This window comes from Lissotriton vulgaris, chromosome 6, assembly GCF_964263255.1.
Source record: "Lissotriton vulgaris chromosome 6, aLisVul1.2, whole genome shotgun sequence".
NCBI classification, from domain to species: Eukaryota; Metazoa; Chordata; class Amphibia; order Caudata; family Salamandridae; genus Lissotriton; species Lissotriton vulgaris.
In genome coordinates, this window is record NC_141694.1 from 1,053,855,914 (window position 1) to 1,053,870,233 (window position 14,320).

Consider the following 14,320-nt stretch of genomic DNA (forward strand, 5'->3'; position numbering starts at 1 on the left):
GTATTTTAAGTGGATTTTATGTATAAATAATAAATAATTTCTTCCTAAGTATAACTAATCTTAAGCCTTTGTTTTTTCATTGGGAGAAAATATATAACCACTGGAATTATTTTATTTCCCATCTGCTGCGTTTTTCACATATTTCTAGATTTGCGGCATTCGCAACATAATTCATTATCTGCCGCATAATCTGCAGAATTTAACCCAAAAAAATGTGTTTCTAGCTCAAACGGTTCAACAGCAAATATATATCACTAATCTACCTACTTACCTCTAACATTGGGTTCTGGAGTAGTGTGCTATTCACCACAAACCGCTTGAATGACTCAACAGGGCTAATAAGCTCTATGTAATACAACTAGAATAAAAACAATCAATCAATCAATCACAGACATTTATAGAGCGCACTACTTACCCGTAGGGTCTCAAGGCGCTGGGGGGGGGGGGGGGCGCTACTGCTCGAACAGCTAGGTCTTCAGCTTCTTCCTGAAGGAGAGGTGGTCTTGGGTCAGGCGCAGGTCGGGAGGGAGGGAGTTCCAGGTCTTGGCGGCCAGGTAGGAGAAGGACCTTCCTCCTGTTGTCGCTCTTCGGATGTGGGGGACGGCGGCGAGGGCGTGGTTGGCTGATCGGAGGTGACGCTTGGGAGCGTAGAAGTTGATTCGGTTGTTGAGGTAGCTCGGGCCTTGGTCGTGTAGGGCTTTGTGTGCGTGGGTGAGGAGGCGGAAGGTGATTCTTTTGTTGACGGGGAGCCAGTGCAGGTCTCTCAGATGTCCGGAGATGTGGCTGGTTCGTGGGATGTCGAGGATGAGTCTGGCTGAGGCGTTCTGGATCCGCTGGAGTCTCTTCTGGAGCTTGGCGGTGGTACCGGCGTAGAGGGCGTTGCCGTAGTCCAGTCGGCTGGTGACGAGGGCCTGGGTGACGGTCTTCCTGGTCTCGGTGGGGATCCACCAGAAGAACAAATATATATATATATATATATACATTACCTACTGGCTGTCGCCAGTAGGTAGTTATAGTTAGGATTTTTTTCAATGTTAAATCTCAAAATTCTATTTGGAATAACTTTGGCACCGGTTGACGAATCTGCCTGAAAATTTCATGAAAATGGCCTCGTCGAGCTCCGGTCCTTCCCTGAAAGTTTGGGGGGGGATACAATAAGCGGGGGCCGAGATAAAAGGGGGATCCCAAAACGCGTTTTCCCCATGTTAATTTCCATAGGGCGGTCGATTTCACTTTTAGCCCGAACGGCTGAATGGATTTACACCAAACTTGGCAAAATTGTAGGGACTGGTAGCCCGATGTGCCTTTGCTATGTCTCAAGATATGTGCTCCAGTGGATTTTGAGTAATTTAGGTTCAAAAAAATATATATATCTATAGCAGCGCACCGGTGCGCGCACCAGGGAGCGCTCCGGGCGCGTGACGCGAGGTGCGCATGGAAAGCTGATTGGCTCTCGGGTGTCTGTAAACATTCCAAACAGTCCAGAGCGGTCGCCATCTTGTGTCTCGGTAAAATCGAGACATAAGAGGTGGCTAAAACAAAGTGGGAACTGACCATAAGGCGTCAGGGATAGACCCCTTTGACCCCCTAGGTTTGATGTGGGGGCTATAAAAGGGCCCCGCGGGGCATTTAAAATATTTTTTTTTTTTCGTTTTGCGCGGGGGAAGCGCACGGTGCGCGCACCGGGGAGCGGCCCGGGGAGCGCACTATGATGAAAAAAGGTGACAGAGTTTTCAAAAAATGAAGTTTTGATTTAGAAATTGGAGGCAGTTCTAAAAAGAACTTTTTTTTTTCTTCTTTTTGTTGTTTTATATTTTTTTGTGTTTTTGGAACTTTTTGAACTTTTTTTGGCTTTTCAAAACAGTTTTATATTTTTTTTTGTATTTTTTAGGGGGAGAAACAAAAAAAGGGAATTGAAACTGGCTCAACTGGAGCAAAAAAACAAAAAACCCCAAAAATTATTTCTTTTTGGGGCACTTGTGATTATCACCTGCAAGGACGATGAGCTTAACACTTTTTTCGCCATAGGCGATAAGCTTGCCACATGCAGAACAAGTGATTTTAAAATCAGCAAATCTCGGCTGAATGCAAGGCATCACCTCAGATGTTTCTGGTTGCGAGGAAGTGGGTTGGTTTCTTTGGGAGGGGGTCCTTGATGACTGGGGGAGGTTACTGGCCAGTTCCCGGAACTCTGCACGAGAGTAGTTGTTTGGATGCTTTCTTGTCATGTGCCGAATCATGGTATAGTTACCAAAAGAATATTTCTTGTTTGGGTTGCCCCGTGAAAGTTCATCATTGCAGATGAGGCAAGTCACCTTGGGAGCATTCACCTTTTTTTTCCCCTCTGGAATTGAAAAAAACTGCCAAACAATGTGTGGTTTGGGTTTGTAAGGTGTATTTTCTTCTGGCAGCCATCTTCTTCTCCCCTCCTCCTCTTCCTCTTCCTCCTCCTCCTGTTCTTGACCACCAATATAATTTGGAGCTGGTCCTCTTGGTGGTGGTGGTGGTGGTGGTGGGGCAGATGCACCAGCTGATGCTACTACTGAAGCCATTATTTGGAGCAAAAAAGTAGAGAGAGCAACAAACAGGTCTTCCTCAGTCAAAGGACAAAGTCAGAATAAGGAAAAAAGGTGGGGTCTTTCATCATTTAGAAAAAAAAACTGTCCTGAACCAATGAGAAGTGTTATTTTCAGGTCACAAGACCAGGGGCTTCATCATTATGAAACTAAAACTGTTATGAACCAATGAAAAGTGTTATTTTCTGCTCACATGACCCGACGCGCTTACGCTACGCGCACGGGGGCGCGCAGCGTAAGCGCGTCGGAAGTTTACGTTGTGCGATCGTATTCGCTCGAGTACTTCCGGGTGCGCTTACGCCGTGCGTATCACGCGGTCGCGGCTACGCGATACGTCACGATCATGTTTTCGTTTGCGATATTGGCGCTCACGAGACGCTCCCCGGAGCGCGCCCGGGGGCGCTTTTCAGAAATACGCTTTTCGGGGCGCACTCCGGGGCGCGCTCTGGGAGCGCTCCCCCCAAAAATTAAAAAAAAAAAAATGGGATAATTGTAGAGACAGGTAGCCCTATTCTGAAGTGGTTTGTAAAAAAATTAACTTTATAAAAATATGTATTGTGCTACATTGGGCTTAATATATGTTAGAGCCAAAATGTAGCCAAAATGTAGCCCAAAGTAGCCCAATGTAGCCCAAAGATGGCCACCAGAGATCAAAAATTGTAAATGTAGCCCAAAATTCAACTAGATGTAGCCCAACTGTAGCCCAATGACAGAATGTACCAGAGTGTTAAAAAGAACAACTAGAGTGCTAACAGTCTTATTTATAAAGTGAAACTTATAGTTAGGAATTAGCATTAAAAAAACCTTTGAAATTCACTGAAAAAAACCATAGGTTTCACACCAGTTATAGTTAGGAATTAGCATTTAAAAAACCTATTAAATTCACTGAAAAAACCATAGGTTTCACACCAGTTATAGTTAGCTGGAAATTTTACTGATATAAAACCATTGAAATTCCCACGTTATAGTTAGTCGGACTCACTATAACTTGCGCGTGCAATGCACTGCTGATGACATCACATATTACATCACTCATGACATGGTCAGTGACATCACTCATGACATCACTGATGACACCATCCAGTGAATATGTGTCTTTCTGAAAAATAAATATTAGTGAGTTATGTTTAAATATTTAAATACATATATTAGTGTTTCACTTTGTGTATAAGTGGCTACATGTGTTGATAAGTAGCTACATGCGTATGTATATGGGTTATTTGATATTTTTAGTAGTATCAGTATGAGTGTCTATATGGTTTGGTGGAGGTATTACTTAGCACATAGATGCATGAGTGACTGACTCTTTGTTTGTATGTGTTTTGAAGACAGCATATGTACAGGACTGTATGGGTGGATGAGTGTCTATATGTGTTTGTTAGTGAGTGAATGACTGTCTCACTAGTGTCTTTATCAGTAACTACATATGTTTTAATCTAGTATATATGAATATTGATGTATATAAGTGAGTATATGTGAGAGTAAGAGATTGTAAGATTTCCTGTTTAAATAAGTATGTGTTTCTATAAGTGATTGTTTAAGAGAATAAATATGTGTAATTTTCAGTAGAAGTAAGGTGGAAGTGTGTGTATAACTCTATATTCAAATAAATGGTTGTTCAATAGTTTATTTGCACGTGTGAATATGTGTGTGAGTAACTTTTGGATGAATGTCGGTGTGTAACAGGATGTATAGGTGTATCTCTTCATATGATGAGTGAGTATATGTATGAGTGACTATATAGAACTGTTGGTGAATGAGTGGATGTGTATATAGATAGTGGAAGTACAGAATTGCTTGTTGTAACTGATATAGGTATGTCCATTTTTTAAAAATTTCAGTTTCTATTTTTGAATATGTGTCTCAAGGGTTACTTTACACTGAGAGGAGGTCTGTGACTGTGTCACAAGGATGGTGTCATCAGTGATGTCATGAGTGATGTCACTGACCATGTCATGAGTGATGTAATATGTGATGTCATCAGCAGTGCATTGCACGCGCAAGTTATAGTGAGTCCGACTAACTATAACGTGGGAATTTCAATGGTTTTATATCAGTAAAATTTCCAGCTAACTATAACTGGTGTGAAACCTATGGTTTTTTCAGTGAATTTAATAGGTTTTTTAAATGCTAATTCCTAACTATAACTGGTGTGAAACCTATGGTTTTTTTCAGTGAATATATATATTATATATATATATATATATATATATATATATATATATATATATATATATTGAAAGTCATTGCGAAGTTCTTTGACCTTCGAAAGGAGCTTCGGCTTTCACCTCATTCTAGTGATAGGTGCAACCTTATCCCATATATAGTTGAAGTCCTTTTTCTTTCACTGTTGACTTTGTGACTAGATAATGTATTCTTTTTAAAGTGAAATAAGAAATGTTCTTTTGTTTTATTTAGATTTTCCATAAGCACGTTAATTGAAGACAGTCATGGATGGTTCAGAGAGTGACGAAGATGTATGTAATGAAAGAACATCTCTTCTCACAGCGGAGAGTCCCACACTTCCCTTCTATCAAGATGGGACACAGACGACAGAATCAACACATAGGGTAGGTTTCTCTAGACTAGAGCAAGTGGATGTGCCAAATTTTCAGCTAATTTGTATTTGAGTTATTTAAGTATCCCAGTGCCCACGTCTATGTATGAAAAGCTAATCTCACTTTCCTGAATATATGATTACGTTGCATTGTGCTGTTCTTGAATATAATCCTTTAAATCTCCATTACCACTACAGAGTTCAAGCCAAACCCTTCCCCTAGCAGTGCAGATCATTTCTACATAGTGAGAGAGGTCCCTAATTGCATGTTGCTTTGTTTTTCTCCAGTATCTTCAATTGATTGCCCTAAATAACATTCTCCAGGATCCAGTATAAATTAGCAGCTAGCAATGGTATTGGTACTATTTAGAACTAAATGGCGAGAATCCGCTTCTGAATACCACTCAACAAAGTTGTTAGCAAATCCTCTGGTGAAAAGGTAGAGGAGGATAATGGTAAACTGCGAAAAGGAGCCGAGCTGAAAAGGGATTAAAACGTTAGGGATAGATAATAGAATTTCTGGAAACTCCCTGGCTATAATAACGTCGCAAGCCTGTTTTCTGTGAAACCCATACCCTTTTCTGTTTTTTAACCATGGTCTATTCACTGACATCTGCTTTTACTTCTAATTTTCCTTTCTAGGGCTGTGCCTGTTATCAGGAAATCTGCTCGTAGGTGACATAAAGTATGCATGTGCAGTTTTATAGCTGTCCATGATCTGACAAATCATGGGAGGCATGTAAATCTATTCAATGGATAGTGTTTGATGTGGCAGAGCATATCAGGCTCTGCTGCGCGGATGGTTCTTTATGGACGTCTGATGTAGCTTCCTTTCTGTTGCTGTGCTCTCCTCTACGGGAGCTAAATGGGTTCTCCATGATCAGAGCTGTAAATACAGGGGACCACCAGTGCGGGTAAAGAGGTCAACAAGGGAAGGTCCCAGCATATGCAGCCCCTCCATTTGAGAGAATCAATGACGACCCATCCTTCCTTATAGTGATTGATCAACGGTGATCGCTGCAGTGCAAGCCAAACTGACAGCAGAGCCTTGAGCCACCAGACACTGCAGTTGGAACTCCTGACATCTTCTAATGCGGAGTAGCAGAAATCTTCGGGCTGCGCACATGCTGAATGTTTCTAGAGCTCCATTAGGTGAAAATGGTGCAATAAAAGAAATGCTGCTGCTGCTTATCTACAAAGCAACACAAACGCCACTGCTGGAGTTATTGACCACAAAAGCTTATCACAAATGGATGTTTAGAATAAAGCATAAACAACCTGCATATTTAGCAACTGGGAATTTTTTATTCCTCTTTCGAAATGTTTTTCTTTTGTTTGTAACATAGTATTTTCAGTGCACTTTTATTTTGCAAAAATATCAATTCCTTTGGCCCGACAAATCCTTGATCAAAGCCTCTTTGAATAATTTCAAACATTTGGTTTTTGATGTCTAGGGTAGGGTCCTTACCGATACGCCTGTAACAGTTTTGGTCATTGAGTTGACGGTAGACTTCATGTTTGTATTTATTGATGCCCCAAATCACGATAGCCCCGCCTTTATCGGCCTGCTTGACCACAATAGTGTCATCGTTCTTAATGGTCAAGAGGGCATCTTTCTCAGCTTTTGTCAGGTTGTGTTTTACAAAGGTTTTCTTTTTTTCTAAAGCCGATATTCCAGATAGTACGGTGCGTTCGAAGGTCAAGTTTCCTTAGGGATTTTGGGTCCTTTGGGGCAAAACGTGGATTTCCTCTTTAGGCCTGTCACTTCTTCTATTTGTTCAAAGCGCGTCTATTCATTTTTCCTAACTTTCTTTCACTCACAGCCCGTGAACACACCTCACGGTGAAACCTTCTGTCTTGGCATTTCCATTCTTGAAGCACTTACCCTTCTGATTCTTTGGCTGAAGGTAGGCTTTGGTTGAGCTCGGAGTGAGCGTCTTTCTTTTTCTGAGACTTTGCCATACTAAGTACCCCATTGTTTTGATTATCCCCACAGAACCAGCCTAGGTCCTGAGGAGAACCATATTAACCACAAGGGTTCGAAACGCGTCGACCATCCCCGTATCTGGTCTATAATTCTTGCGCTAAAACAAGCCTGCTTTCCATCTGTAAGAGAAGTGGACTCTTGTTCAGAGATCAAGTCAAAAAAGACTTTAGAAAATTCCAAAACCTCAAGGGATGCCCCCCACTGATTTATGACCGATACGTGGTTTTCTTTGTAAATTTCTGTTTGTTGTATTGTGATTATTTCACTGTTCATTGTGTATGAATGTTTTTGTATGACTGGAAGGCCATGTATGTTGTGAGTGTGTAAATATTTTTCTATATGGCATTATTGTTGATTGCATATAATAAATGTTTGTTTCTTCCATGCACTGAAAATACTATGTTACAAACAAAAGAAAAAAATTTCGAAAGAGGAATAAAAAATTCCCAGTTGCTAAATATGCAGGTTGTTTATGCTTTATTCTAAACATCCATTTGTGATAAGCTTTTGTGGTCAATAACTCCAGCAGTGGCGTTTGTGTTGCTTTGTAGTTTAGTTTGGCTCAGCCTTGCTGAGTAATGAGTCAAGACCCTAGTGTGTTTTGCTGCTGCTTATCTGCCATAGCAGGGGGTTCATCTGTTATGTTCATGTCGGGCTCAGAGCAATCTTTAGCTGTCCTGCTTGATACCCACACCTGCAGACAGAGTAAATGATTCTTTGACTCCCCACATTGAGTGCCAGGGTCTTCTCGATCAATAAATTAGTAGTGATTATATCTAGGTTCCATCATGATTCCCATGGCTGACAAACACAAGTGGGGGCTAAGTCCCAACTTTTTCACCCCACCCATCATCTACACGCAAGCACTCCACAGATCTTGGAGGGGTTCCTGACCCCCTCCTGGCCTTACTGATCTGTGATGAATTTATAATTCATGGCTGCCTGTATGATGTTAGATCCCATCAGTAAAGGTATTGACTTTAAGGTACAGGTGATGGTAGCCAATTGGAACAGTTTAAGGGGATGGTCGGCCAAAAGTAGAAACAAATTCTTCATCTGATACGAATCTGTCAGTCATAGAAAAGCAGATCAGATCGTAGTGGGAGCTAGTGTATGGACAGAAGGGCGTCAAAACTTGCATAATAACCTGTATTCTTAGATTGGAGCAGGAAGTGAAATGTTTAGACAACATTCCAGAGGTGGCAAGGATTCAAATTTTAGAGGTTTCAGCTTTTAACTAAGGGTGCTTACCTTAAGGCCACTACATTTTTCTTTCTGCGAGAGAATATTTTGTATGCTCATTCTGAGAGTTCCTTGTAGGTGCATACAATGTCTAGGACGTCTACAAGATGACCAGGACCCATGGGTGCTAGGATTGTGGTTCTGATCTAGTTTACTCTTCAGAGAGAAAGGTGAGCACAAGGACTGCTATGATGAAGAGAACATTCAAATTAAGAGACTCCAAAGTGTTTATTTTTCCTGGTTTTAACTGTGAGCTACTGGTAAACTGGTTTGGTGCCTTCCACTGATTCTCTCCCAATCGTTCTTTGAATAGGATTGGTAAAAACATACTTTCTCGCCCAGCACCTGTCTGCTTGGAACCTTCTGAATAGCAAAAAAAATGATGTTTATCAAGACCTGGGCCTAGTCATAGTTGAGGCTTTGTGATCTTATTGTATGAAGCTGTGTGATGTTGGGTCCCCTTTTTGAGACTTAATAAGGTTATTTCTTACTATCGATTCACTTCCTTTCCCCTATCTCTTCCCATTCCTCTCTTACCTCCGAGTCACACTGTCGGTATGCTCACTCAGTATTCTTAAAGACGAAGCTCTTTAAAATTATATTTGAATGGAAACTTTTTCTCTATTTAATGATTCTGTGGTGTGCAAGGAAGCTGCATGTAGGAAATTGCCTTTTGTTTATACATGGCCACAAATTATTTTCCTTTGCTGGAGTCTATTTTTGTTTGCTGGTTTTAGAATTCTGTGCATTTTACCCCTACTAACCAGTAGTAAAGTGGTGGTGCTCAACTTTTAAACAAGGTTGAATTGGCCTATTACCTTGCCTGTTGGTCCTTAGTATATGGTGTGAAAAGTGCACCCAGACCTGCAAGTTAAAGGTCACCTGTAGACTGTAGCACTTATCGTGCCAAAGAAAAACCAAAGGAAATGATGGACGGAGCGTTGACAATACAAGCACTCACCCCCAGTCTACTGATCTGGGTTTAATGCATCACCGTTCTTTAGCCCAGTCTGCCACCCCAGTTCAGACATGGCCATATGCAAATCAGTCTGACCCTGTGCCTCATGGGAACAGTACAGCCCGAACTGCCAAGCCATGCCTTCCATGGACCGGAAACAAGCTACCGAGGACCGGTTTCTGGCATTTCAGCCTTCTTCAGCCCGGCTTGCTTGAATCCAGTGGCTAAGTGAGCAAGGGACTCACGTCTGAGCATACCCTGCCAACTTATGGCGAACAAAGAAAAACCAAAGGAAATGATGGACGGAGCGTTGACAATACAAGCACTCACCCCCAGTCAACTGATCTGGGTTTAATCCATCACCGTTCTTTAGCCCACTCTGCCACCCCAGTTCAGACATGGCCATATGCAAATCAGTCTGACCCTGTGCCTCATGGGAACAGTCCAGCCCGAACTGCCAAGCCATGCCTTCCCTGGACCGGAAATAAGCTACAGAGGACCGGTTTCTGGCATTTCAGCCTTCTTCAGCCCGGCTTGCTTGAATCCAGTGGCTAAGTGAGCAAGGGACTCACGTCTGAGCATACCCTGCCAACTTATGGCGAACAAAGAAAAAACCAAGGAAATGATGGACGGAGCGTTGACAATACAAGCACTCACCCCCAGTCAACTGATCTGGGTTTAATCCATCACTGTTCTTTAGCCTACTCTGCCACCCCAGTTCAGACATGGCCATATGCAAATCAGTCTGACCCTGTGCCTCATGGGAACAGTCCAGCCCGAACTGCATAGCCATGCCTTCCCTGGACCGGAAAAAAGCTACTGAGGACCGGTTTCTGGCATTTCAGCCTTCTTCAGCCCGGCTTGCTTGAATCCAGTGGCTAAGTGAGCAAGGGACTCCCGTCTGAGCATACCCTGCCAACTTATGGCGAACAAAGAAAAACCAAAGGAAATGATGGACGGAGCGTTGACAATACAAGCACTCACCCCCAGTCAACTGATCTGGGTTTAATCCATCACCGTTCTTTAGCCCACTCTGCCACCCCAGTTCAGACATGGCCATATGCAAATCAGTCTGACCCTGTGCCTCATGGGAACAGTCCAGCCCGAACTGCCAAGCCATGCCTTCCCTGGACCGGAAACAAGCTACAGAGGACCGGTTTCTGGCATTTCAGCCTTCTTCAACCCGGCTTGCTTGAATCCAGTGGCAAAGTGAGAAAGGGACTCAGGTCTGAGCATACCCTGCCAACTTATGGCGAACAAAAAAAAACCAAAGGAAATGATGGACGGAGCATTGACAATACAAGCACTCACCCCCAGTCAACTGATCTGGGTTTAATCCATCACCGTTCTTTAGCCCAGTCTGCCACCCCAGTTCAGACATGGCCATATGCAAATCAGTCTGACCCTGTGCCTCATGGGAACAGTCCAGCCCGAACTGCCAAGCCATGCCTTCCCTGGACCGGAAACAAGCTACAGAGGACCGGTTTCTGGCATTTCAGCATTCTTCAGCCCGGCTTGCTTGAATCCAGTGGTAAAGTGAGCAAGGGACTCACGTCTGAGCATACCCTGCCAACTTATGGCGATCAAAGAAAAACCAAATGAAATGATGGACGGAGCGTTGACAATACAAGCACTCACCCCCAGTCAACTGATCTGGGTTTAATCCATCACCGTTCTTTAGCCCACTCTGCCACCCCAGTTCAGACATAGCCATATGCAAATCAGTCTGACCCTGTGCCTCATGGGAACAGTCCAGCCCGAACTACCAAGCCATGCCTTCCCTGGACCGGAAACAAGCTACCAAGGACCGGTTTCTGGCATTTCAGCCTTCTTCAGCCCGGCTTGCTTGAATCCAGTGGCAAAGTGAGCAAGGGACTCACGTCTGAGCATACCCTGCCAACTTATGGCGAACAAAGAAAAACCAAAGGAAATGATGGACTTATTGTGCCATCATTAGTGTGAAAAGGGAAACGTGGCTTTAGACCTACCATTGAAACCTGACTGCCACAGCCTAAATCTTCAGTACGATCTGTTAAAATGATACATTATATTAGTAAGTCACCCCTCTGTAAGCCTTGTAGTCCACAAGCTAAAGTGCCTGGTATTTTAAAGTGGGACATGTATAAAATTAATATTACCACTGCCCTACAGTAACCAGGCCTAACAGCTATTTTCATTGTGGCAGATCTAGCTGTCATATGTAGAAAACCAGAGGACAAATTAAAATATTAATCATGTGTCTCTGAGATGGAACCAGCAAAAAATAATTAAACCACTATTTTTAATTGTTAATAAAAATCCAATTCAATGGTGAAGTTGGAATTTTAATAGAAATTAAGGAAATTAACTTTGAAAAAGTTACCCTTTATCTGCTTAAGCCTCTGCCACCTCTCAGTGTGTGCTCAGCTTTGAATAGGTGTGAAATGCCTCCCAGGAGCAAACGATTGGCTGTCCTGAATGGGCAGAGATGACTCCTCTGGACTCAACAGAATATTCGGAGTGGGGGCTTTGAGCATCCCGCAACACTACACTGTCAAATCCTTTTTGACAGGTTTTTTGAGCTACATGTAACACTTGGAGCACACTTCAAAGGGGAGAACAGGATGCCACCACAGTTCTTTTACCAGATTCAAGGCACACGACAAAACAATTGAATTATAATTGTTAGTTATTTTTAAGAAATAAAAGATGCTGGGATTCTTGTTCCTCTTTGTGTTCCCCTTACGACTTCCTCTAGGCTGTTAAACTTCAAGTCAGTTCCCAATAGATCCTCCTAAAACCGTGTATGATTTTGGAGGAAACCTGTATTCGGGCCGGAGGCGGTTGTACATGAGGAAACGCTGTACTAGAGCTATCGATCAGGACCTGAGAAAAGTAGCAATTTTCTGCATTGAACTCGCGTACGCTGCGAGATTGAACTTACGGAGATACCCTTTGTGACTATACCATTGGGTAATTCATATGGATGCCCTGACCTTACACTTTTAAATACTTATTTACATGAATCAACGGATCAGATTCCTCCAAATACATACACAGTTTTAGGAGGATCTATAGTGAACTGATTTGAAGTTTAACAACCCTGAGGAAGTCTTAAGGGGAACAATCCCAATGCGACGAAACACATTGGCAAATGGCTAAAAGAGAATAAAGAACACAAAGAGGAACAAGAATCCCAGCATCTTTCATTCCTTAAAAATAACTACTAATTATAGTTCAATTGTTTTGTCGTGTGCCTTGAATCTGGTAAAATTGTTGCTTCAATCTTTGGATTGATTAATTTGGGGGAAGCTGGGTGTTTTCTCCTTCTTTCTAGAGCACCAAACTAATTTGATCAGTGGTTACTAAGTGGTGTATTCCATTTACAGCGTCTGAGACTCCGGCACCCACGCCACAGCAATTCTTTTGGCTCTCTTGTCTGGTTAATGCTGGCTGATGTACACTTATTTTTTCCTACCAGACTTTTCTTTTTCTGGGTGTATTGTGTGTGCAGTGCCTGCCTTAATCTGGATTTTAGTGTTCGAGGTGGAAGGATACCAGCATTGCAAAAACAAGGAGATGATGGACGGAGCACTGAAACGTTTCAGACACTCACCCCGATTCACAGAGCTAGGTTGAATCCATCATTGTTCTTTAGCTCACTTCGGCACCCTAGTTCAGAACCAGCCAAATTCAAATCAGTCTTGACACAGTTCCTCATGGGAACAGTCTGGCACGAACTGCCAAGCCAGGCCTTCCCTGGACCAGACAATCATCCTGGGACCGGTTTCAGGGTAACATGTCTGGGCATACCCTGCCAACTAAGGGTGAATGTAGGAGAGTAGGGTCTGCTTTCCTATGGTCACCCCATTTTTTTGCTTTTTGCTTCACTTGTTTTCGACTTAATGTGGCTGTGGGCCTGCTAATCAGACCCACAGCCCTGCTGTTCTCTCTCTAAATTCACAACCATGTACTTTAGGTACATTACCAATTGGGTATTGGCTCACCTTATCAGCCCCTGTACAGTGTACTAGGTACCCGGGGCATAGGTGTATCCAAGCCCTACCAGGGGCTGCAGCATATCTTGTGCCACCCCTGGCTGGCCATCCAAACTGACACAACTGGCTGATCACTCAGCTTGGGCAAGGTGGTGTAATCGCCCCTTGCTTAGATATAGTATCCCTATGTCTAAACCTATATCTGGACACATATACACCTATAAGTCACTCCTATGGCAAGCCTTAACAATCCTGGAGGCAGAGTGCTTGGTTTTATGTGAGATGGTGCTCTAGCATGAGCTGAGCCTGTCTGCAGCTTTCGGAACCATATCCTTATAGCTGTTCTGGGATATTGCCATACCATATACTCTTAAGTGCATTATGAACCTCGCTGTTAAATGCTAACTATGGTTTGGCTTTATCAAAACATGTTGTGTAAGGTGTCATACGCTTTGGAATACTACCTCCTCAACAGTCCTAGCGACGGGGGTAGCATTCCACCCTGCTAGAGGGAGAAGACATGCTACTTTCCTTAAACGTGGTTAAATCTAACCAGAGCCTCCGCATCACAAAATGGATGCTGCTGCCACAGACACGAGTCTGGCCTCCTGCTGCTGACCGAAACTCTGGCAGGGGAGGCCTGGACAATAGGTTTCCTGTCACAGGGAGGTGTTACACCACCCCAGACAGGAGATAGTGGATTGGGGCAGGGAGGGCTGAATGAAACTAGACACTGCCTGGGGCACACAAGGTGTCCCATGCAAAGTCCAGTTCAAACCGGTGCTGGGGCACTCCAGCCCCAGCTCTGGCGCGAAACTGGACAAAGGGAAAGGGGTGTAACCACCCCCTTCCTGGGTCCCACCCATAGGAGGGACCTAGCAGGTGATCCAGCCCCTTGATTTGGAATAAAGGTAGGAGCTGTGCCATGGCACATCAGATCATCCTGACTGAAACTTTGATACGAAACTCTGGACCCTTCGACATCCTACTCGACGTAGAAGACTGAAGAATCTCCGTTGTGGT

At 43.3% G+C, this 14,320-nt stretch overlaps 1 protein-coding gene across 1 annotated transcript in view; it reads left to right on the plus strand.

The window, feature by feature from the left end:
- Positions 1–14,320, plus strand: part of LOC147708403 (presenilin-2-like) — a 448,344-nt gene that overhangs the window by 60,707 nt on the left and 373,317 nt on the right. Inside the window, exon 2 of the mRNA XM_086927117.1 lies at positions 4,995–5,146. Coding sequence (XP_086783243.1) covers positions 5,027–5,146 — 120 coding nt within the window. The 5' untranslated portion in view covers positions 4,995–5,026. The remainder of the gene's footprint in view (positions 1–4,994; positions 5,147–14,320) is intronic.